Source organism: Ambystoma mexicanum, chromosome 8 (assembly GCF_040938575.1).
Source record: "Ambystoma mexicanum isolate Mex_15411 chromosome 8, UKY_AmexF1_1, whole genome shotgun sequence".
Lineage (NCBI taxonomy): Eukaryota > Metazoa > Chordata > Amphibia > Caudata > Ambystomatidae > Ambystoma > Ambystoma mexicanum.
Window position 1 is genome coordinate 981,234,659 of NC_090929.1, and position 24,108 is coordinate 981,258,766.

At 49.9% G+C, this 24,108-nt stretch overlaps 1 protein-coding gene across 3 annotated transcripts in view; it reads right to left on the minus strand.

Moving 5' to 3' along the window:
- Positions 1-24,108, minus strand: part of CDC42 (cell division cycle 42) — a 320,654-nt gene that overhangs the window by 124,732 nt on the left and 171,814 nt on the right. For all 3 annotated transcript variants that reach the window (XM_069610884.1, XM_069610885.1, XM_069610886.1), the window contains exons 4-5: positions 16,237-16,346; positions 15,942-16,139 (exon numbers count right to left, since the gene is read on the minus strand). In XM_069610884.1, the coding sequence (XP_069466985.1) occupies positions 15,942-16,139; positions 16,237-16,346 (308 nt within the window). The remainder of the gene's footprint in view (positions 1-15,941; positions 16,140-16,236; positions 16,347-24,108) is intronic.

Below are 24,108 nucleotides of genomic sequence, written 5' to 3' on the forward strand. Positions count from 1 at the left end.
AGAACAACAGTTACAGGTAAGTAACTTGTTCCTTCTCCAGCATGGGGTCTGGCATGGATTCACATGCTCATGAATAAAGAATACATAGCAGTACACACATGCACAACCACGGGAGGTGGCAAAGGCTCAACATTAAGCATCACATCAACTCAACATTAAGCATCTTACCTCCTCACCAGGCTCACCTCAGGCGAACAGGTTGCGCAGCACTGCTTGGCCGACCCTGGACTCCTCCCTGGAATCCCGGTCGACGCAGTAGAATTTCGTGAAGGTGTGCGTCGACCTCCACGTAGCAGCCCTGCATATGTCCAGCAGGGGCACACCAGATAGGAACGCCGTGGTAGCTGCGATCGCTCTGGTGGAATGGGCTCTCGGACGGCCAGGCAGCGGTCGGTTTGCCAACCGGTGACAGTACATGATACAGCCGGAGAGCCATCTGGAGATGGAAGCCTTCGAGAGAGCCTTCCCCTGATTGACAGGTCCAAAGTTCACAAAGAGTTGTGACGTCTTCCGAAAACCTTTCGTGCGGTCCACGTAGAACTTCAGCGCTCTAGCTACATCCAGCGAGTGCAAAGTCCTCTCAGCCGGCGACGAAGGCGACGGGAAGAACACAGGTAACACCAAGGGTTCGTTGAGATGAAAGTCCGACGGTACCTTGGGCATGAAGGAGGGGTGCGTCCTGAGCACTACCCTCGTGTCGTGGAAAGTCAAGTACGGGGCCTTGCAGGAAAGGGCCTGGATCTCTCCCACTCGTCGTGCGGAGGTGATGGCCACGAGAAAAGCGGTTTTCCACGATAGAAACTTCAACGGGGCCGAGTGCAGAGGCTCGAACGGAGGTCCCATAAGTTTGGTCAGCACCACGTTGAGCTCCCACGCCGGGGCCGGAGCCTTCACCGGCGGGAACGATCTGAACAGTCCCTTCATGAACTCTTTCACCAGACGATGAGACCACAAGGACGTCCGGCCCGTGGTTCTGGTGTATCGGGAGATCGCAGCAAGATGAATCTTGATGGACGCGTGTGCCAGACCAGCTTTGGCCAGCGTCAGCAGGTACGGCAGCACTTGGGGAGCCGTAATCCGTAGAGGGTTAATCTTCTGTGCGTGGCACCAGACAGAAAACCTCTTCCATTTGTGTCCGTAGCATTTAAGAGTCGAGGACGCCCTGGCCTTTGCAAGAACCTCTCTGCAATCGGCCGGTATGTCGTATCCTCCAAACTCTAGCGCTGCAGGAGCCAGGCCTGCAAGTTCAGCGACTTCGGGTCGTGGTGGAGGATGGCGCCTCCTTCCCTGGAGAGTAGATCCGCGTCCGCCGGCAGCTTGATTGGCGGGGACGCCGACAAGTCCAGAAGGTCCGGGAACCATATCTGCCTCGGCCACGCAGGTGCGACGAGGATCATCCTGCACCGTGACCTCTTGAGCTGGTTGACGAGCCGGATTAGCAGAGGCAAGGGAGGGAACGCGTAGAGGAACAGGCCCTCCCAGGGGAACGAGAAAGCATCGCCCATGCTCCTCGTCTGGGGAAACCTGCTGGCGAACCTCCGGCACTTGGTGTTCGTCGCCGTCGCGAACAGGTCGATCTGGGGTGTGCCCCACCGTCGGAAGAGGCGATCCACCAGATCCTGCCGTAGTTCCCACTCGTGGCACGAGCGCAGCTCCCTGCTGAGTGAGTCGGCGATGGTGTTTTTTATCCCTGCCAGATGAAACGGCACCAGAAGAATCCCTTGGGCGACGGCCCAATGCCACAGGTCCTGCGCCTCCTTGGACAGCGCTGGGGACCTGGTTCCGCCCTGTTTCCTGATGTAAAACATGGTGGTGGTGTTGTCGGTGAAGATCCTCACCACCTTGCCCTTGAGGGACGGAAGGAAGGACCTGAGGGCCCAAAACACTGCACGGAGCTCCAGGACGTTGATATGCAGGGACTTCTCCGTCGGGAGCCAGAGTCCCCTTGCGTGCAGGTTTTCGGTGTGCGCTCCCCACCCTTCTAGGGAGGCATCCGTGGTCACAGTCACCTGGTGGGCTGGGGTCTGGAAGTCCATGCCCGCCGTCAGATGCGCGCGGGTGCCCCACCACCGTATCGCTCGTCGGAAACTCTCGTCGAGCTTGATCCTTTCCTCGAAGCTGCCCGTCGTCTGGATCCAGCGCGCATCCAGGAACTCTTGCAACGGGCGCATCCGGAGCCTGCACATGGGAATGAGGTAGATGCAGGAAGACATCATCCCGAGGAGGGACTTGATGGACCTCACCTTGGCCGCGTCGGCCACCAACATCCGTTGCACCTTGCCCAGGATGGTCCTGGTCCTCTCCTCCGACGGGGAGGCCAGAAGGGACACTGTGTCGAGCCTCGCTCCCAGAAACAGTGCGACTTGCGCGGGCACCAGGTGGGATTTGGCGTAGTTCACGGAGAATCCCAGGTCCGTGAGGAGTTGGACGGTCCTTGCCGTGTGGACCACGGCGAGCTCCCTCGTCTTGGCGCGGATGAGCCAGTCGTCCAGGTAGGGGTAGACGTGAATCCCCTCGCGGCGCAGCTGCGCCGCCACCGGTGCGAGGCACTTGGTGAAAACCCTGGGTGCCGACCGCAGTCCGAAGGGAAGGGCTTTGAACTGGTAATGACGCCCTTGGACCACGAATCTGAGGAATTTTCGGTGCCCCTTTAGGATGGGAATGTGGAAGTAGGCATCCTCCAAATCCAACGACGATAGGAAGTCTCCTTCCTCCAGCTGACCCAGGACGTGCTGGAGGGTGACCATCCGGAACTTCTGCGCCTTGATGAACTTGTTCAGGCGTCGCAGGTCCAGGATGGGGCGCCATCCTCCCGTCTTCTTCTTCACGAGGAAGTAACGCGAGTAGACTCCGGAGCCCCGAAGCCTCTTTGGGACGAGTTCGATGGCGCCCTTTCTGAGCATCGCCTTTACCTCCAGGAGAAGTTGAGGGACGTGAAGTTCTTTCCTGGCCACGGGGGGGACGCGCGGGCACCTTCTTTGAAACTCGAGCGCGTGGCCCCGGGCCAGGGCGTCCAGCACCCAACGGTCGGTGGAGATGGACTCCCACACGCTGACGAAGCCCGCCAGCCGGCCTCCCACCGGGGTGCTTCGGTGGGGGCCCGACCCCACGGCAGGTTCAATCCTGCTTGGACGCGGCCTTGCCGCCTTGGCCTCCTTGGCGACGACGGCGGGGTCCGCCAGACTTGCCTCGTCCTCTGTAGGCCTCTTGCGACGACGAGCGGGCCGCTTGACGGTAGGAAGCGAAACCGCCGCCGGAACCTTTGGAGGCGCCCTTGCCTCCGCCGCTCCGAAAGGGCGTCCGCCGTTGCTGCAGTACTCCAAGGGCCCGGGCCGTCTCAGTATCCGCCTTGATGGCCTGAAGGGAATCGTCCACTGTCTTCCCAAACAGGTTGTTCCCGTCGAAGGGCATGTCCAGGACCCTGGTCTGGACGTCCTGCCGAAAGTCCGTAGCCTTGAGCCATCCGCGACGTCGAAGGCAAACGCCGTTGCCCATCTGGCGGAACCCAGTGTCGGCGATGTCCGTCGCCACGGTGATGGCGTGGTCCGAGGCCACCTCACCTTCCTGCAGGATCTCAAGGGCCTCCGCCCTCTTGTCGTCCGGCAGAAAATCCAGCAGGGGAGCTATCTTGTACCAGAGTTCCCTGTCGTAGCGGGCCACGATAGCCAAGGCGTTGGCCGCTTTAATCGTCGTCGCCGCCGACGAGATGACTCTGCGCCCCATGGCATCCAATTTCTTTCCCTCGCCGTCCGGCGGGGAAGTCGACGTGGAGGCCGCACCCCCCCCCCGCTTTCTTCCTGGCTGCCGCGGAGACGACGGAGTCCGGGGTAGGCTGCGCCCGGAGGCATAGGGGGGCTGAGTCCGGGACCCGGTACTTTTTCTCGTACCGGTCTCTTTTCGCTGGCGTCGTGGAAGGGTTCTTGAGGAGGGAAAGGCCCTCATCCCAAATGTCGTCCAACAGAGGCACTGCGAGGACCGGCTTCCTCTTGGTCTCGCGCCGTTGGTAAAGGAAGCCTTCCTTTTTCTTCTCCTCAGGGCAGAGTTGGAAAAGCTCGGATGCCCTGGCGATCATTGAGTGGAACGATCCAATCTCGTCGGGCGGAGAAGCCCTGGTGGGAGGCGACGACGGAAAATCCTCGTCGTATGCCTCGTCGTCCGTACCCGTCGCTGCCGTGTCAGTCCCCGTATCATCCCCTCGGGTGGACGGGGAGGAGGGCTGGACGGGGCGCGACGGTTGAAAAGGAGGCGGTGGATGAATCCTTCTTTTCTTGGTAGGGGGAACACCAGAAGGTCCCGGTTCTGGATCCCCCGACGGGAGAGGTTCCTCCGTCGGTAACGGTAGTCTCGTCCTTATCTCGGAGCATAAGGACTGTATAGCCAACAAAATGGCCGCTGAGTTGTCTTGCGGCGCTGGCAGAGGGGAATCCGACGGGCGAGCAGGGGCCCCGTCGGTATCCTCGACGATGTCGTCGTCGTCACCTGCGTCGGGGCCCATTCCGACGGGCTGGTCTTGTTCCACGCCTAGGCCGTGGCTTAAGACCTCGATCAGTTCCTCTTCTGAGGTTGAGGCCGAATCTACGCCGACGCCCTGCCCCCCCTTCTTCCCCACGGAGGGTTTCACGGGGGTCCTATCGATGGGCACGAAAGAAGACTCCCTCCGAGGAGGCAGGGAGATTCTGGGCCCCGAGGCCGCCACCACTGGTGCAGCCTCCACAGGCTGGGCCAGGGCCGCCGCGACCGTTTCGATAGAGGGCTTGGTCGAATGGATCAAGGCCTTCACCACCTTAGGTGCGCTCACCGCCTTATCCTTGAGGGAGGGGGCACTGCCACGCTCCTCCTCTGCCTTAGAGCTCGACCGGGGTCTCTCCAGGAGCTTCGCCGGGTGCTCGGCCTTCCTCTTACCCGACCCAGAGCGTTGGCTCGTGGTTGATGGTGCCGGGGAGGGTGCGCCCTGCCTGGCGCCCGTAGAGCCCGACCGTTCGGCGCTCCCGGTGCCAGCGGACTCGCGGTGCTTGGCCTTATGTTGGGCCCCCGTCGCCGGGGCGCCCTCAAAGGTCTTAGAAGACCGCTCAGATTTCTTCTTCTTCTCGCCAGACGGGCTCTTACCCTCCAGCCAGCTGGCGAGACGTTGATGGCGGTCCTTCATGGTCCGTTCCGACATGTTGCCGCAAAACGCACAGTCCTTCTCCACGTGCGTCTTGTCCCCATGAAGGCAGTAAAGGCAGAAAGAGTGTTCGTCCTCCTTGAAGACGTTCTGCAGCTGGCATCCAGGGCAGGCCCTGAACAGCTTTCCGGGCGTCGAGCTTCCCTTCTCCTGGGCCATCTCCGAGACCGGGCCTGAGAAGCTTCTGGAGTCCTCCGAAGCGTAGCTCGACGAAATCTTCACCCTTGAGGGGCACAGATGAATCCGACACGGGTCCCCGTTGATCGGATGTAGGATCGGTGGAGCTTGAGGCTCTTTTGACCGAAAGAATCGAAGTTTTTGTGAAAAAGCGCGAAAAAATAGCACGAGGATCCCAACACATGAACGTGCGGTAAAAATCTGAAGATGGCTGCCAGAGGCGGTGCTTAGGTAGAGGGCAGTCATTGGCTGTGGTCAGTATGACGCAGAGACCAGTGATTGGTTATTACTACGAAAGACAGATCAGAAACGAAACTGATACTGGTTTTTTCTTTACCGAGGATTCCCAGCCTGACGACGGGGAATATTCATGAGCATGTGAATCCATGCCAGACCCCATGCTGGAGAAACAGCACTACTAAAACAAACGCAGACTCCAACACAACATCTGCCCTTATCCTGCTCGACCTCTCCGCAGCCTTCGACACAGTTAGCCATGACACCCTAACCAAAAGACATAGGCATAACAGACACAGCGCTACGCTGGACTAAATCATTCCTAGCAGACAGAACTGAAACAGTCTGGATCAAACCCTTCAAATCCACCGCACAAGTCAACGACTGTGGAGTACCACAAGGATCCTCACTATCACCACTGTACTTCAACATCTACCAAACCCCAGTAATCAGAATCTTCAAGAAACACAACATCAAATGCTACAACTACGCAGACGACACTCAAATCATCTACAAGATCGAAGACACCCAAGCCGATCATTCAAACTTAACCGACTGTCTAAAAGAAGTCTTCAACTGGATGAATGCCAACAACCTGAAAATCAACCCAGGAAAAACCGAAATCATGATCATATCCAAAGACCAAGAGAAGGAAACCGCCATCCCGTGGCCAACGGAAATGGGATCTACACCATCACCATCTAAGGTAGTAAAAAATCTGGGAGTCCTGATGAACACCCTAACCTTAGAACCGCAAATAAACGCAACAGTCAAGAAATGCTTCTTCCTCCTCCACACGGCAAGAAAAATACTACCTTTCCTCTCCTTCACACACAAAACACTCACCATCGTCGGCCTCATCATGTCAAGTATCGACTATGCAAACAGCCTCTACCTCGGTATACCGGAATACCTACTGAAGAAGCTACAACGGATCCAAAACACTGCAGCCAGACTACTCCTCAAACTATCCAGAAGAGACCACATCACCCCGGCCCTAAAAACACAACACTGGCTCCCAGTAAAACAGCGTATCATCTTCAAAACAATGTGCATAACGCACAGGGCAATCAGCGGACAAGGAGCAGAATTCCTACAAAAAAAAAAAAATAATCTACAAGCCAACGAGACCGCTCAGGTCAACCAACGAAATCCGACTGGAACAAAAACCTTACATCAAGAAGAAACTCGGAGGCACCGCTTTCTACCACTTAGCCGCGAAAACCTGGAACAACATCCCAAAAGTAGTAAGGAACACCAAAGATCACCTTAAATTCAGAAAATTACTAAAAACCTGCCTCTTCAACACCAGAGACTAAAACCGAAACAATAAGACAAACGACTCATCAAAAAAGGACATTGACAAACCCCTAGAACCGACAGAAGTACCCTGAGCACCAGTAGGGCTGACGCTGGACACAGGGGTCCACCAGCGAGACCCAGGGAAACGGAGGCAACAACTCCAGCCAACCCTTACCATGCCCCACCGCCCGTACAGCCAAAACTAGGTACCACGGGGCTGTGGAACGGACAAGATACCACCAATCACCACACAATCGGAAGTATGGACACTAGCAGCTGCGCTAGTCATGTGGAGGGGGTGAGGAGCATGCAAGGTTATTAAGGGAGCGGGCGGAGGGAACAGCTAAATCCTCAAACGGCCTTGAATGCAAAAACGGGCACGTACCTCCTGAGGCTCAGGGTGTACAAGCAGATTACACGAGCCCAACCGGTTCAGTCCAGGATAGAGATACAAACTAACCAATACCACTAACAATTTCCTTCTCTGCATACACCTCTTAAACTCCAAACCAAACACAACCACAAACCTCTAGCGCAGCAAACCGCACAAACTTCACTACACTGCAACAACTAAACAAAAAACACACAGACTCGCACATCAGCACACGACGACTACCGGCCGCATACACCCCAGGCCCAGCCGACGGAACCACCGGGCTGAGGCTGCCAACAGCACATCACTGCAATCTTGCACTTTTCCAGCCTCCACCCACTAACCCACCCCTCCCTCCCTCTTTCAGAGCCGCCAGAGTGCCAGGGGACCACTCCGGTGGCGATAGTTCGCGGTACAAATGACCTTTAACATTAACCATCCTCCCCTCCGGGAGCTGATCGTGAGGAGTTTTCGTCAGAGCAGGAACCTTGCTGTCGACCGACACTTTCTTACGATGCGTCTCGACGGATGATATTTTAGGGGTAGCGCCCTTTATATTCGAATGCCCAGTCGCTAGGCGTGAATGCCAAGGTTTCTCCAGCACTTGCTACTATCTTTTATAGAGGCAGCTTTTGCGTCTCTGTAACTTGCTTCGTCCTATCCTCACGCCGTCAGCTGTCATGCTGGAGAAACCTTGGATCATGAGTAAGTAAAAGAAAGACCATTAGCTGCCTCCCTCTCTGATCATAAACCAAGATCTTTAAGAACACCACCTGTAGGAGTCGACACCCACCAGAATACAGCCTTGTATGAACAAGACGGCAGAAGAGATTTCGACCTAGTGGGCGTTCCCACACAGTACAAGGTCGAGAGAAACTTGGCATAGACGTCCCATGAAAAGTTGATGATGCCCTCTCCAGTCAAGAAATTTGGGAACAAAGATTAGACAAGATTGTTGTCGTCTTTTTAGCTGTGTTTAATGTATTGTGCCACATCGGGTCACATTGTTGAGTCCTGAAGAAAGTGGGAAAAGCAATTTGAAACCCGCTGAAACCGGTTGACCGAACAAACAGGCAGGGTGATGTCCTGGCTGACATGATTTACCGAACAGGTGAACTTGGCAGACACTGCATCATTTTAAAACGCTAATAGTAAGGGTGTCGAGAAAGTGTCTGGCACACCCCTAGTAACCCAGTAAGCATGAGGAGTCACACTAGGTGGAGGCAACAGGAATAAAATTAAGGTTGACTTCCACACTGTGTGCTCCTATTTTTAGCGATTCAGGAAAGTAGTGAGAGATTAGTGCAAGTTATCCTTGCTATCCCACTCTTATATAGGCGACCCACCAGCGCCCCAGTAGTGTTAGGCTACACCAAAAGGGATAGTAAGATTTGTATAGGGACATTTATTTAGTCATAGGGAACTGAGTGAGGAATAAAAGAGTTATGCCTAATAGTGACACCTAAAGATTTGGCTGCGCCTTCGAGGTCTGCAACTGGAGGCTTTCGTAAGCCTTGCTGACAAAAGGTGAGACCCGCCAAGAGGCATATTAAGGAGTCTAGATTGCACATCCGGAGCAAATACAGACTTGGTCAACCACGCAAATCTGTGAATTACAGTGCTTGTGCCCATGGCTCTGCTGATGCTGTCAGCAGAATCCAGACCTGAATGAAGGGACTCGCACATGCCTTCCTTGCCGTCTCCAACAATAGCCAAGAAGCCATCTCTTTCCTCCCCTTCAGGAATATGCTCAGCCGCCATAGAATTACAGTCCCATAGAGTGAATGAAAACTTGTGGAGTTGACTGATTTAAGAGCTATGCTCCCCCGCAAAAAAAAAAAAAAAAAAAAAAAAAAAACTTTCCTTGCCCATGCATCTACTTTTTTGTCATCCCTATCTGGAGGGATAGTTGGGTAAGCTGCTCGTTTTGATGTTGCAGTAGCTGCCTGCACCACCGGACTTTCTGGGGTGGGGCGTTTTGACAAGTAGTTGGGGTCGCTATTAGATGGGCAGTATTTTCTTGTAAAGTTCTTGTTTACTGCCGGACTTGACAGTGGCATCTCCCAATAAGCAGACACCCTTTTTTGAAGCGCAATATGGAAAGGTAAAATGGGATCAAATGGCAGACCCTTATCAAGGATGTCTGTTACATCATCCTACTCCAAGGGGAGGGTAGGTCTACTCCTTCCCAAGTAATCTACAACCGTATATATCAACTGTGAATATGATGCATATGCATGTTCATCAAATTCAGGTTTATCAAATTCTAGCCCTGGTGAAGTGTTCACTCCACTGGCTGGAAGTTGTCAAAGATAGTTTAGCCTTGACTCCTCTGATATAAAGTATCAGGGACATTTGGTGTACCATATTGTACCCAAAATGGCGCATTGTTATCTGATGGCATTTTCCTCATGAGTCGAGGTTAGTGATTTAAAATAATCATTTCTAGGTAAAGGAGTAGGTTTTATTTGGTATGGGCGTCGAAGGCTTCAAGAGATTTTAAACTAGACGCTCGAGAAGTCAATATTTTCTATTAAGTCGTTTGACTTCCATGGCACCAAGGGCACAGCTGGCGTCGAGGGCGGTGACTATTGACTGCTTCTTTGACTTGCAGCTCGATGGATACTTCGATCACATCCTGGCCTCGACTGCCCGCTATGTGGATCAGGTCTTCATCTCGGGCTCGAGGACACGCAGGACTTGGCTCGAGCCCGGGACAAAGGCCAGATCCACATAGAGAGCCGTCAAGGCCTCGGCGCGATTAGAAATCATCGAAGGATCCTTCAAGCCTGGCTTGAAAAGGTGTGGTAGGAGCATGGCTTGTCGAGGGTAATATTTTTATCATTTCTAACCTGAATGCTTCCCATTTGGCAGAAGTGGAGGCCGTTGTGGGACAGGATATAGCTCTCAGGAGAGGAGTCAGACGAGGAAGTCGAAGTGGGCGACCTACAGGACGGCCTCCTCTTCAACCAAGAGTGGTGGGAGCCACTCCTCAACCTGGACCTTTTCACCTTGCTTCAATGAGAGCCGCCTCTCGTATCGTCTGAGGTTTCTTTGAGGGGGTAGTCGATGGGAATTTCTAACTACTGCCAATTTCCCCTTTCGCTCCTTCAGATCTTTCCCGGTCATCGATTGGCATCGATCAGGCCGAGGTCTTGTGCTCCACACCGAGACATCACAAGCATACCCAATGTGGATCTGTTATCGACATCTTGGAACCGCCGTCCTGACACTTCTTAAACCCGGTCTTTGGGGTACTAGGTGTCGAAGATGAAGACATTTTCGCAAATGAAACTATTGAAGCGCACCATAGTTCTCGAAGCACAAGCTTACTCAGAGAAACGGAACTGAAGCCAACGGGCACATTGCACGTGCTTTATATACCTTCGATGACATCCTCGAGACGGAGGCCCTCGAGGGACATCTAGTCTACTGCATCGACGAACAGCGCCCTCTGCCAAATTATTTGTTCTGAAGCTGGATATTGAATATCAAAGATGAGGAATAAATGGGAGGGCAATCCATTCAAGTGAAGGCTTTGGCCACAGCTTCTTTCCACCAAGAAACTAACTTTGTGAAGTGTTGTATGCTGTCAGAGTGGGAAATTTATCACTAGTGAAGTGAAATGTATACTCAATCCAGAGTGTAAATGTAACAGCGGTTAGGTGACAAGGTCTGCAGATGAACATTCTATACGACTGCACATCACATTTATGCGCCAGATAAAGAACATGTTCCCCTCATCGAAATATCAGTCTTGCATTTGGTTTTGTGGCCTTATGAAATAAGTTTATGCAACGACCGGGCAGTTTTAAGTGGCCAAAATATGACCTTGCAGGTCAAGCTGCCATGTTCATAGCTTGTGAATTGGAATGAATTATCTGTGGATTCTGTTGTGTCAACAGGTTATAATTGGTGGCTGACATTACATGTGTAGGTGGTGGGAATAGCACACTTGTAGCACCCACATTGGTGTAACGAGGAGGGTCACTGATGGAGCAATTTATGAATTGCCATGTGTACTAAGGGAATGGGCGGTAGGGGAGTGGATCTGGGACAAGCTACACAAATATCCCTGACCAACTCACGCATAGAGCACTGCTGAGGGATTCTGGTTACGAGTACCTGAAAGTGAAAGATGGCCATTTTGCATTTGTACTTGTTGAAAAAAGTCCTTGCTTAATTGTTGCATGTTAAAGATTTGAGTGCCTTTGTGTACCATCCCACTCAAGTTCCTGAACCAATGGTCTGCTTAGCAAGAGGGGTGGGGTTAGACTATCATGCACCCCTGAAATGTGGCAGGCTTGAATAAACATGTTTGTGCATGTACCAGCAACAAACCTGCTAAGAGTGAGGACCATGTTGGAGTGTCTACCACCCGGTTTATGTAAAACATGGCTGCCTTTTGACTGTTCATGAGAACACTTTTGTGGTGAAGCGTTTGAAAACTGCAGAGGACTTGATTCATCACCAGCAGTTCTAGTATGCTTTGATGCCAGATGCCTATCTAGTAAATCAACTGCTCTGTATTTTGCGACTGAGTGGCAGTGAACATCCATCCCAACACTGATGCACGTATGTTTGTCACTTGCAGATTCAAAAAATGCTTTACACAGAGACCACTGTTTTTGGCACCAACTGAAACCACTAGATTGCCCGAGACGCCCGTTTGTGACCATTGACTTGCGAGTCCCTCACCAAAAGGGCACATCTGTAGACTTCGAGTGAATAAGGTAAACTCATTATGCCATCGTTCCTAGTAGCCTCATTACTGTGCGTACAGATAAGGACTGTTTAGCCTGTTAAGTGCCACTGCTATTCTTGTGAGGGGCTAGCCATTGCCTTTTGTGTTTAGAATTACTCAGAAGAATTCTTTAACTTGGCTTGCGACTAAACTTAATTTCTGAGTGTTTCAGTAGCATTGTTTGTTTGTTTGTTTTATTATTTATAATGCGCACATAACCACAAGGATAACAAGGCGCGAACATAGTAAGAGGGTTGCATAGCTTAGTTACATACAGCAAATTAAATAACGTCCCGTGGAGTTACAATAGGGATACAATAGTAACATGGGTAAACAGATATCAAAGACATTTTATCTAGTGCAGTTTATATAGTAGTAGGAGGTAGCGGGGGTACACTGAACAAGAATACAATTGGTGATGGCACTGATAATGGCATGAGGAGCCACCAGGGAGCACTTTTGCCAGTTAGTAGCCCATTTTTCACATGGGGTAAACACATCCCTTGCCTCTGCAAGTGCGCTACCACCGCTAGCGGCTTAATGAATACTTTAGATGCAATCCCATGCTATCCCAAAAGAAAGGACCTTGAACTGGACATGTCATTTATCCACATTGAATCAAAGGTAGTGCAGAAAACATAGCAACATAGAAGAACTAATAGTTGCCCTGTAGTCCACTGGTTTGCACAGAGGAATCGCCTCCTGCAGTAGGTTCTACATTTTTGTGGCCCGACAAACTTGTTTCCCAGCCACAGACCAAATATGAGTCTTATGGGTCTCTGGAACTAGGAAATGCAATAAGTAAGCACCTGCATTTTCTTCATGACTGGATACCTTTTCAATAGCAACTTTTCAGCTATACTGCGCTCAATTCTGCTGATAAGAGTTGTAGGTAAGAAGCAGGACATTTTCAATGATGTGGTCCTAGATTGCACGGTCTTGTCAATATTTTGATGCATTAACCCAACCTGACAAGCTTTACACCCTAAGGCAGGGCATCCAGGTGCTGAATGGCCTTTGGACTTTTATGTCGAAGCCGGAGCCCTTAGGCTTGAGGAGTGGTCCCCCGAGGGTACCCTGCCGGTCGCAACAGACACAGTGGGACCGTGCTGCGACAAAGACTGCCACTGGTACCGTTGCCAGAGCCGCCAGCGCCTTAGCGAAGATAAACATGTTCCGGCTGAAACACTCACTCCTACCGTGTGGATGAATGGGTCGGAAAAGGTACAGCTTTTTGCTGCTCAGGTGAATCCCTGGAGCTGTGGTTTTTCTTCTTAGAAAGGAAAGACCAACGTTGGTGCATGGGCTCCACTCGGAATGCGAGACCTCTTCCGACCCTCCTTACTCTTAATTTTTGTTGCAGAGACGCCCGCTTTTCAGGGCGCCCTTCCGCTGCTGTGACCGACCAAGATCACAGAGCCTCATCTTTCACCTTGTTAACAAAGGTGAAGATCTTCGCCGCCCTCTCCCGAAGGGCCTTCTGGTGCATGAACTGGCGCGACCCTCAGTCTTGGGCGCTGTGGTCCTCGCCCAAGCAGTATAAACAGATCTGGTGCGGATCAGAGACTGACATCTGTTGCCCGCAATCCACACATGGCTTAAATCTCAAAGCCTTCCATGGAGTAGGCATGGCATCAGAAAAAGGTTTTGCTCGACGAGCGTGTTCCCAATTAGCGAACAGAGTACACGGAAAAAAGGCACCAAGGCGCAACCCTGCTATATATATACTGACCCTGATGTCTAACAAAGTGCAGAGTGTGTAGCTGCGTCAGACGTAGCCGACCTGGAGGCACGCTGTACCCGCTGGTGGTGAAAAGGTTTCCAGAGAATAGCTGCGCTGGAATAGGGATATCATATATGAGGAATCCGTGTGAGGAAAGAATCCATTAGAACTATAGCCTGAACTCCTTCAAGAAGGCCAACAGATGTGCTTAATTAACAAGTGCATTCTGGTAATACTAGTGCGCTCTTTCATAGCTGGTAAATGCTGTGGTACTAACCTGCCGTTCTCTGTAGGCAGCTTTCTTGACGTAGCAGCTACCAATGGATCTGGTGTATGGTGGCCCGGAATGTACCCAGGATCAGTTCAAGCATGTTTATACGCTTTCAATCTGCATGTCGACTTGCAGTGTCCAAAGAGTTGCTTATTTACAGAACTGAGCGGTGGGATGCAGTTGCCAATAGGTTTACGCTTCTCCAACGTGTGCTCTATGAACGGCTGCCTGAATTTTTACTCTGAACCTAGCCACAGCCCTGATTAGGGGGGGGGGGGTTGTGTGCCCACACTGATCCACTGTGGGCACATTGATTATCAGAGGCTCTATGGCCTCAAGGGACCATGCACCTTCCTCTTCCACCTCCAGATCTGGATGAAGGCCATTTTCCTGGGTGTCACTGGCATCAAGTCTCCTTTCTAATCTATTCTGTTTGGTTTTCAGGAAGTCCGCAATCCTGGTCGTAGCAGTCTCCCATCACACCCCCTGCCCAATTTGGACCTACGAGTCTCCCCTTGGAATCTCAGACTCATACTCCATTTCCTCATGTAAAGCTTTCATCTTGCTCCTCTTCTGAGGAACTGAATTCTAGAGCTCTTTGTTCTGTAAAGTGGAGGTTGGCTTGGCTGCACATACATCTTTTTTGCAGAGTGTTTGGTGTTTTAGACACTGGTATCAAGGAAGTGTGTGTGTGCGCATTTGTGTGTGTGATGGTTTAATGCTTCCACTTTTGTAATCTCTGATAAAGGGATGATCATGATTAGGGATGTTCATTGTCTCTGGCGGCGTATGAGGCCTTTGCCGTATGGGCTAAGCACTATTTGGGCTTTTTTGGAGAATATAAAGACATTTAGATGCCGTGCTCAGTTTCACACTGATTGGCAGCTGATTGCTTCAATGCATAGCCAGAGATCTCACTGCGTTCTTTGCAGGTCAGGGTTTTGACCTTGGTGGTGTTCTAGATACGTGTTTAGATTGTGTATTAGTCATGTTGCCACCAGTAGGTAGGATCTGGCCAACTGGAGCGGAGGCAGGGCGCAAGGATGTCCCCGTAGTACCCTCTTGTGAGGATTAGGGTCAGAGCCATACACTTCGCTCCGTTCTCTACTTAGATTACCTCAGAGGTGAAGTGTTACGTTTGTTAGCCTGCATGGCTTAGGTCCCCCAGAATTTGACCATGTGCGCCACTAAGCTTTTTTGCTTTAGACATTTCTTGTACGCCAAACACCTCTCCTCGACTTGGTTTTTTGGAAGGCAAGGATTACACACCTTGTCCTTCCAAGGAAACACGTTAAAGCAGGGAAAAATAAATATAAACAGTCTCTTCTCAATTTGGAGTGAAGCAACAGAGGCACCCTGCAAATGCAAGTGTCGGGAGATGTGAAGGCATTCTCATTATATGTGAAATTCAAGCCCCACACACACATTTCTGCTACTAGAACAGGTGGTAGTTGTCCGTTGGAGTCAGTAGGCAGTGATTTTTCGAATACATTGTACGTCAGTTGAAGTCAACCGGAGTAGGCGTGATCAGGGTTTGTTGTAAAAGTTAACGTAATTTCATTCTCTGTTGTCTCACACAGCCAACCGATGGCGGGAAAAGACCAATGTGACACCCACAAGTGAAACAACAAAGGTACCTGCAAACAAAGTATAGTGATAGCATGGCATGAAGGCCCCTGTCTATTCAGTCTTTATTCTTGGGAGAAACAACTTGTTATGCACAAGACCGCTACATGGAGGTCTATGCAAGCATACAATTGCAATCAGATTAATAAGCATCCGAAAAAGTTCACTAGGCAGCAATACATTACAAACTTTCTGGTTGTAAAGATTAAGACATACAACTATAAAAAGCAAATCTGTAATGTTCACAAACTTATAGCAAGCTTTCCCAACAGTTTACCAATCTATGCTCCACAGCTGCTCAAGAAAGAAACCAATTCAACTAACCTGCGTGAGTGCAGAACACTCCACGTATTTCACTGCCTTCAAATCCCGGGCCAGCTTCTCTGCAGTTTCTGGAGTAATAGGCTTCTGTTTATTCTTGGCAAGTTTCTCACACGTTGATGGATCATCTCTTAAATCAATTTGGGTGCCAACAAGCAGAAATGGAGTCTTTGGACAGTGGTGAGTAATTTCTGGCACCCACTGAAAACACAGTGAAGCGGGTCAGTAAGATATGCACATAGTGTCATAGCACTGATAATGGAAGTGTTAAGAGTCACAACTGGCACAACATATTTACCTTTTCTTTTACGTTTTCGAAGGAAGATGGTGAAACCACTGAGAAACAGACTAGGAAAACATCAGTCTGCGGGTAGCTTAAAGGTCGTAATCTGTCATAATCTTCCTGCCCTAAAAAACAAAAAGATGTCATCATAGAGTAAGAATGGCAATTTATAGTTATTGCTTGATGGACTGGGATTGTCTTTGTAGGTAGGAGAGCAGGCGTGAATCGGATAACACTGAAGAGTGAGAAGTAAGTTACTTACTTGTAATTCCTGTTCTCCCGCATTGTAATCGTTCATACACCAGTCAATAGGCTGAAGCTGGGAATCCTTGGTAGCATTACAAGCAATTTCATAAAAACCAAAGAAACTGGAGTCACTTAAGTGTTGTTTGAGTCGTTTATCATTCAGTCAATAGGCAGTCGCTCCTATAGCTCCACAATGGATCAACCATTTGTTGCATGTGGGGTGAGGGGCAACAGTAGTTTTACTCAAGGGATGCGGGGCTCAGCACAAACAAGTGTGAATAGCACAAGTCTAAATAAAGGTAGACATGAATACGGTTTCAGGAGGATAGCTCAGCGACATCATGCTCGCTTTGGAAGCAAGACGACACAGAGCAACACAGGTTCGATTCCCGGGTCCGCGCTTTGAAAAACCTCTGGGTATTAAGCGCGTTATAAATATCCTATCATATCATACCAGACTGGAGTTATGCAGCTCCCGTGCCAGGCATTTCGTGAACACCCACGGAGCGCACTTGAGGCCCAAAGGAAAGACCTTAAATTGGTAATAAGGACATACCACCTTAAGTGTGGGAATTTGCAATGGGGAGCATCCTCCAAGCCTAGGGACGTCGGGGAAATCCTCTTTCACCAGTTGACTAAGGAGGTTTTGCAACATGAACATCGAAAAAAGGATTGAGCGTGGAAGAATTTGTTTAGATAGTGTCGAGAATTGCTTTCCATCTGCCCAATTTCTAGAGATCCTCGTTCCACAGGGTCAAGGTGCACACTCTCTACTGCCCCCTTGGAAAGGAGCTTAAGTACTTCCCGCAGGAGCCTACAAAGATGTTTAACTGCTTTGCTAGAAGGAGCAGTGGGAGGCAGCCTCCCGAACTCCAGGGCAGTTTCTTTGTTCACTGAGGAAAGCACCAATTTTTCCATGGCCTCACTTTTCCACACCCTTTTCCCATAGGAAGGCTCATCACATGAGGTATGCTCTGGGTGCCTACTAGAGATAGAATAACTCTAGAGATAGAATAAGATAGAATAAGATAGATAGAGATAGAATAACTCCTCACCGTAGCAGAGTCTGGGGGCCACAGTTACTTAATCCAGCAAGACCATAAGTCTCTGGTGTTGGTCCTTCAGGGTTTTTCTGGAGACGAATTGGCATATGGAACAGGGTTATCATCTTGATACTGGCAATAGAAACTTCACTTGTCTCAACTCTGTTGTGTACAGGAAGGCATGTCCCCTGTCGGGGTACACCAAATGGGTGAACGACTCCTAAAGCATCACAATAAGAAAGTAGTTATTTGTAGCTTTTAAACTATATCAAAAGCAAATCTGTAAGATAATTATTCCTCTAAAGGTTGTCAAGTAAAAGAACAAAGAAAAGGACTCCAAACACTGAACGCGAGGTCTGAAGATGGCAATTTCTTGAGCATTTGTTAGGCGCCTATACAACAAGATAGGGTTTCCAGATGTTTAATGTTAAAGGTATTTGTACCGTGCACTGTCACCAACGGAGTTGGTCCCCAGCCGCTCTGGCGGATCTGCAAACGTGAAGGTGGAGATGGGTTAGTAGGGTGAAGAGAGTAGGATAGTGAAAGGAGTGGTGTTCTGATGACAGCTTCAACTCGGTAAAAACACTGTGCTGAGCTTTGCTGCGAGTATCTGAGCGATGTCAGTCCTCGTGTGCTATTGGTGCGGTCTATGTGTTGTTGCGGTGTGGTAAAGTGCATGCGGCTTGCGGTGCAGGAGGTGGTTGTGTTCGTTTTTGAGCGATACAAGAGAGTTTTTTGTTTAGTGGGTTATATGCTTGGCAGCTAATCACAGTATGCCTGAATGCTTGATTTTCGGGAATCCTGCCTGGTGCGAAAACAGCTAGACTTTATAGTCCCGCATAATGTTGGAGAGGCCCACGCCCAACAGAGCAGCTGAGTATGGTACCTCACTTCGCTGTTTTTGAGAAACAGTTGAATAATTCACTGCAGTCCTAAAACACAGCTAGAATCTAGAGTCCCGCAAAGGGAGAGGGAGTCCTACGCCTGGCAAAATTTCGTTTTTTTTTTTGCTAATGTTAAAGGACATTTGTACCGGGCACCATCACCACCCGAGTGGCCCCCTAGCACTCTGAAAGAGGAGGGGAGGGTGAGTTAGTGGGAGGAAGCTGGAAAAGCAAGAATGCAGTGATGTGCTTTTGGCGGCCTCAGCCTGGTGGGTCTGTTGGCTTGGCATGGGGTGTTTGCGGCCGGTAGTCGTCGTAGACTGTTGTGCAAGTCTATGTGTGTTTTTTTGTTTTGTTGTTGCAGTGTAGTTAAGTTTGTGCGGTTTGTTGTGCTGTAGATTTTTGGTTGTGTTTGGTTTGGAGTTTGAGAGGTGTATGCAGAGGGGGAAATTGTTAGTGGAATTGGTTAGTTGGCATCTCTATCCTGAATTAACGATTTGGGCTTGCAAAATCTCTCCAGATGGGGTGCAGGGACACCCTTGTGCCTCTGGCCTGATCTGGGCCCGCCCTGCATTCAAGGTCCCTTTCACATCTCGTTCCCACCTCCACCAGCCTCCCTCAACCCACCTGTCCTTCCTTCCTACTTATATGGCCAGTGCACCTGCCAGTGTCCACAAATCAGTGTGGTGATTGGTAATATCTCGACAATTCCACAACACTGTGGTACCTAGTAGCAGCTAAGGGGCGAGTGAAGATGCTGGATGGGATTGGCTGGGGTTGACTGTCTCCATGGGTGTTGCCTGTGTTCACTCTGCCCGGCTTCACCCGTCTGGTGCCGTGGGTGCTTCTCAGTCGGTTCTGGGAGCTTGTCAGTGTCCTTTCCGGTTTAGTCCTTCTGTTTCGGTTTTCAGTTTGAGTCTGTAGTGTTGAAGAGCCAGGTTTTCAGTAATTTTCTGAATTTTGGGTGATCTTTGGTGTTTCTTATTTCTTTTGGGATGTTGTTGCAGGTTCTTGCGGCTAAGTGGTAGAAGGCGGTGCCTCCAAGTTTTTTCTTAATGTGTGGTTTTAGTTCCAGGCGGATTTCGTTGCTTGACCCGGGGAGTCTCGTTGGTTTGTAGATTGTTATTTCCTTTTGTAGGAATTCTGCTCCTTGTCCACAGATTGCCCTGTGCGTTATGCACATTGTTTCGAAGGTGATGCAATGTTTTACTGGGAGCCAGTGCAGTGTTTTTAGGGCAGGGGTGATGTGGCCTCTTCTGGATAGTTTGAGGAATAGTCTGGCTGCTGTATTTTGGATCCGTAGTAGTTTCTTCAGGAGGTATTCCGAGGTAGAAGCTATTTGCATAGTCGATTTTTGACATGAGGGCGACGATAATGAGTGTTTTGTGCGTGAAGGGGAGGAAAGAACAAGTTACTTACCAACTGGTAACGTTCTTTCGATTGGATGTTCCTCCAACGTATTCCTCATCTTAGATGTATTCCATTCAGCTTTGCTGCTCTTGGGAATTTTTTTCGGCAGAGGGCGCCGTGCGTCGATGTCGTCAGAGTCGATGGTGGGGACGTCATCGGCTGTAAAAGTAGCACGCGCGGCACCCGTTGGCCTCAGTTCTGGTTTTCCCCTTTTTATCTTTGGTTTTGTACTGTGTAGATTGTGCCGGCAGACAGGTATCAGCCTTGCGAGATTTGAGTTGGCAATAACCCGGACAAATCTAGAGGGGTAGGCTGGGAGGGCGATGAGGAATACGTCTGAGGAACATCCAATCGAAAGAACGTTACCAGTTGCTAAGTAACTTGTTCTTCGAGTGGATTGTGTCCTCCAACGTATTCCTCATCTTAGATAAGACTCCCAAAGCAGTATGTATAATTTCTCTGGAGGAGGGGTTAGATTTTTCAATGCCCTTAGATGGCGGAATAAAGCACTGCTTTTCCAAAACTCAGTTCCTTAGACTGGGAAGCATCCAGGCTATAGAATTTTGAAAAGGTGTGTAGTGAAGACCAAGTTGCTGTTTCACAAATGGACCTTATTGGAACCCCTCTTTCAAGGGCTGTCGAAGAGGCGATGCCTCTGGTGGAATGAGCTCTTAACCCTTCTGGTGGGTCTTTTTGTGCTAATCTGTAGCATTCTGAAATGCAAAGCACAATCCGGCATGAAATTGTCTGTTTTGTCACCGATTGACCCAGTTTCCTTCCTGTGTAACCTATAAACAGCTAGTTGCCCACCCTAAGTCTGGAAAGTCTAGAGATGTAAAAGCTTAAAGCTCTTTTTGGATCCAACCTGTGTAATCTTTCCTCCTCCTTAGTAGGATGGGGTGGAGGATAGAATGCGGGTAAAAAAAATTCTGACTTAAATGAAAATCAGATACTACTTTCGGTAAAAATGATGGTTTAACACTCAACACAACTATGTCCTTATGGAACACAGTATAGGGTGGCCCAGAAGACAGTGCCTACAATTCACTCACTCTTCTTGCAGATGTTAAAGCAACTAAGAAGGCAGTTTTCCATGTTAGTAATCTTAATGGGCAGGTGTGCATAGGCTCAAAAGGAGCACACATTAAGAATTTTAGGACTAAATTGAGATCCATTTCAAGTACCGATTTGGGGTGAGGAGGAAACACATTAGCGAGTCCTTTTAAGAATTGTATTATCAAAGGAATTTTGAAGTAGGAGCATTCTTCCGACGGGCGCATGAAAATGTAAAGCCCGCAAGGTAACCTTTTATTGTTCCAACATTCAGACCTCCATGTGCTAGGGTCAGAAGAAAAGATAGTACTTCCGGAATAGAACATAGAAAAGGATCGACATTCTTTCCTCTGCACCAGTTGCAAAACTTTTTCCAACGGCAACGATATAGAGACTTTGTTGCTGGCGTTCTTGCCGAAAGCAACACCTCCATAACGTCATCCGGAAGGTTCCAATCCCTGTATCTCAACCTTTCAGATACTAAGCATGAAGGTTGAGCGTTTTGATCTCTGGGTGGAGAACCTGACCCTCCATTTGAGAGAGAAGGTTCTCTCTCTGAGGAAGACGTACTGGAGGACAGATGGACATGTCTAGAAGGTCCGGGTACCATGTTCTCCTGGCCCAATCTGGGGCAATTAGGACCATGCGGCTCCCGAAGCGTCTCAGCCTCCTGATGACCTGAGGAATGACGGGAATCGGAGGGAACGCATACAATAGTGGGAATTTCCACTCCACCACGAACACGTCCCCCAGGGTTCCTCTTGGGGGAAATTCCCTTGAGCAATACCTTTCGCACTTTCGGTTGTAAATAGGTCTACTTGAGGGGTTCCCCAAAGGGCGAAGATCTCTTCAATGACTTCCTGAGCTAGTTCCCATTCATGGGACACCGTGCTCTGCCTGCTCAGAGCATCTGCCGTCATTCTCCTCACCGGCTAGATGAATTGCCGTTAAAGAGATTCCTTCCTGAATTGCCCAATACCAGAGCTGCATTGCCTCTCTGCACAGAGGTAGTGACCCCACACCACCTTTAGATAATGCATGGCCACTGCGTTATCCATTATCAGGACATTCTTTCTCCTGACAGATGGCAGGAAAGCCTTCAGCGCTAGTCTGATTGCCCTCAGCTCTAAAAAGTTGGTGTAGTTTGGACTCCGATGGAGACCAACGACCGTTGATTGTCAAATCGTTTGCATGAGCTCCCCACGCCATGAGTGAGGCGTCCGTCACTGTGATCTCCGGCCATGGTTGCCAAAAAGGTTCTCCTTTTAGGATGTTCTCTGTACAAGTCCACCATAGAAGATCTTGTCGAATCTTGTTCGGAATCTGGAGAAGATCCATCATTTGACCAGAGAACTGGGACCACTGACTCTTTAGAGCCCATTGAAGAGATCTCATCCTCAAGCGTGCCTCTGGCACCAGGAAGATGCAGGATGCCATGAAGCCGAGCAACCTTAAAAAGTCGTAAGCCTGGAGATTTTGGGCATTTTGGAATTTGGAAACCATCTGAAGAATGTCTTGAGCCCTCGACTTGGGAGGCGAGCTCTTTCCCAAGGATGTGTCTAATACAGCTCCTATGTACTGACGCTGTTGGGAAGGTGTCCTTTGCGACTTTTTGAAATTTATGGAGAAGCCCAGTCTGTGGAGCAAGTGGCAGGTGACTTTCAGATGATCCAGTGCTTGCTCGGCAGAACGTGCCCTGATCAACCAATCGTCCAGGTAGGGGTAGACATGAATCCCCCTCTCCTGAGGTGCCCTGCCACCACTACCATTAACTTGGTAAAGACCCTCGGGCGGAGGTCAATCCGAATGGCAGGACTCGAAACTGATAGTGTGAGTCGCCAACTACGAACCTCAGGTATTTTCTGTGCTTGAGATGAATCGGAACATGAAAATAAGCATCCTGGAGGTCCAATGACACCAACCAGTCCTGAAGTTGAAGGGCCTGAAGGATCTGAGAAAGGGTAACCCATCTTGAACTTTTACTTCCTGAGGAACTTGTTTAAGTCCAAGATGGGTCTCAGTCCTCTGTCCTTTTTGGGGATCAAAAAATACGGGGAGTACCATCCCATGTTCTTCTCCGCTGCAGGTACTGGTTCTATAGCACCTTTCTCCAGCAGGGTTAGAACTTCCTGCTGTAGGAGCGGGTCCGAAAACCTCAACGTGTGTCTCCCTGGTGGATTGCTTTGAGGTTGCGTTAGAAAAGCATTGCAGTAGCCTTGGGCTATTATTTCTAGAGCCCAAACATTTGAAGTAATGGCTCGCCATTCTTGCAGATGCTGTGACAGCCTGCCTCCTACAGGTGTTTTGTGATGCAAGTCCTCAAAGTGGTTTTGTGGCGGTTGTTGCAGCCGCTGATGGCAAAGAGGCTGCAGCTGGAGCTGGTTTTGCACGTTTTCCTCGTCCACTGCGAGTGGTCTTTCTCTGGCTTCTTTGACTGGCCATTCCTCTCGCCTTTCCATATGAGGAGTAGTAACAATAGGATCGTCCCCTCCACGATTGTCCTTGCGCACGAAAAGGCTGAGGTTGCCTAATAGCAGCTCCTAAGGATTTGGCAGCTGCTTTTGAGGTCTGCAACCTCTCAAGGCTCTCGTCAGCCTTGTTGCCAAAAAGGTGAGACCCGTCAAATGGCATGTTCAGAAGGCGGTTCTGTACGTCCGGTACAAAACCCGACTTCCATAACCACTCAAATCTGCACATTACCGTGCTAGTGCCCATGGACCTGCTTACACTATCCGCAGGGTCCAATCCAGATTGAAAGGATTCCTGCATGGCTTCCTTTCCATCTCTAACGATGGCTAGGAACCTTTCCCTTTCCTACCCCTTCTGGTATGTGCTCCGCCACCATTGCGATGCACTCCTACAGAATGTACGAAAATTTTGCCAAGGCACATGTGGAGTTGGCAGATTTTAAAGCCATACTCCCAGCTGAAAATACCTTCCGTGCCCAGCCATCCACACGCTTACCGTCCCTGTCTGGAGGGATAGAAGGGTACGCAAGTTTGTTAGAAGCTGTGGCTGCCTGTATGACTAGACTCTAGGGAGTTGGATGTTTGGACAGATAGCCGGGGTCGCTACTGGCCGGGCGGTATTTTGAGGTGAGGGATTTATTTACCGGAGGAATAGAATCCAGAGTTTCCCCAATTCTTGGCCACCCTATTTTGCAGGGCTACATGAAAGGGTAGTACTGGGTCTTCGGTGGGACCATGGTCCAATACATCTGTTAAATCATCCTGGATGAATTGGGCCGATGG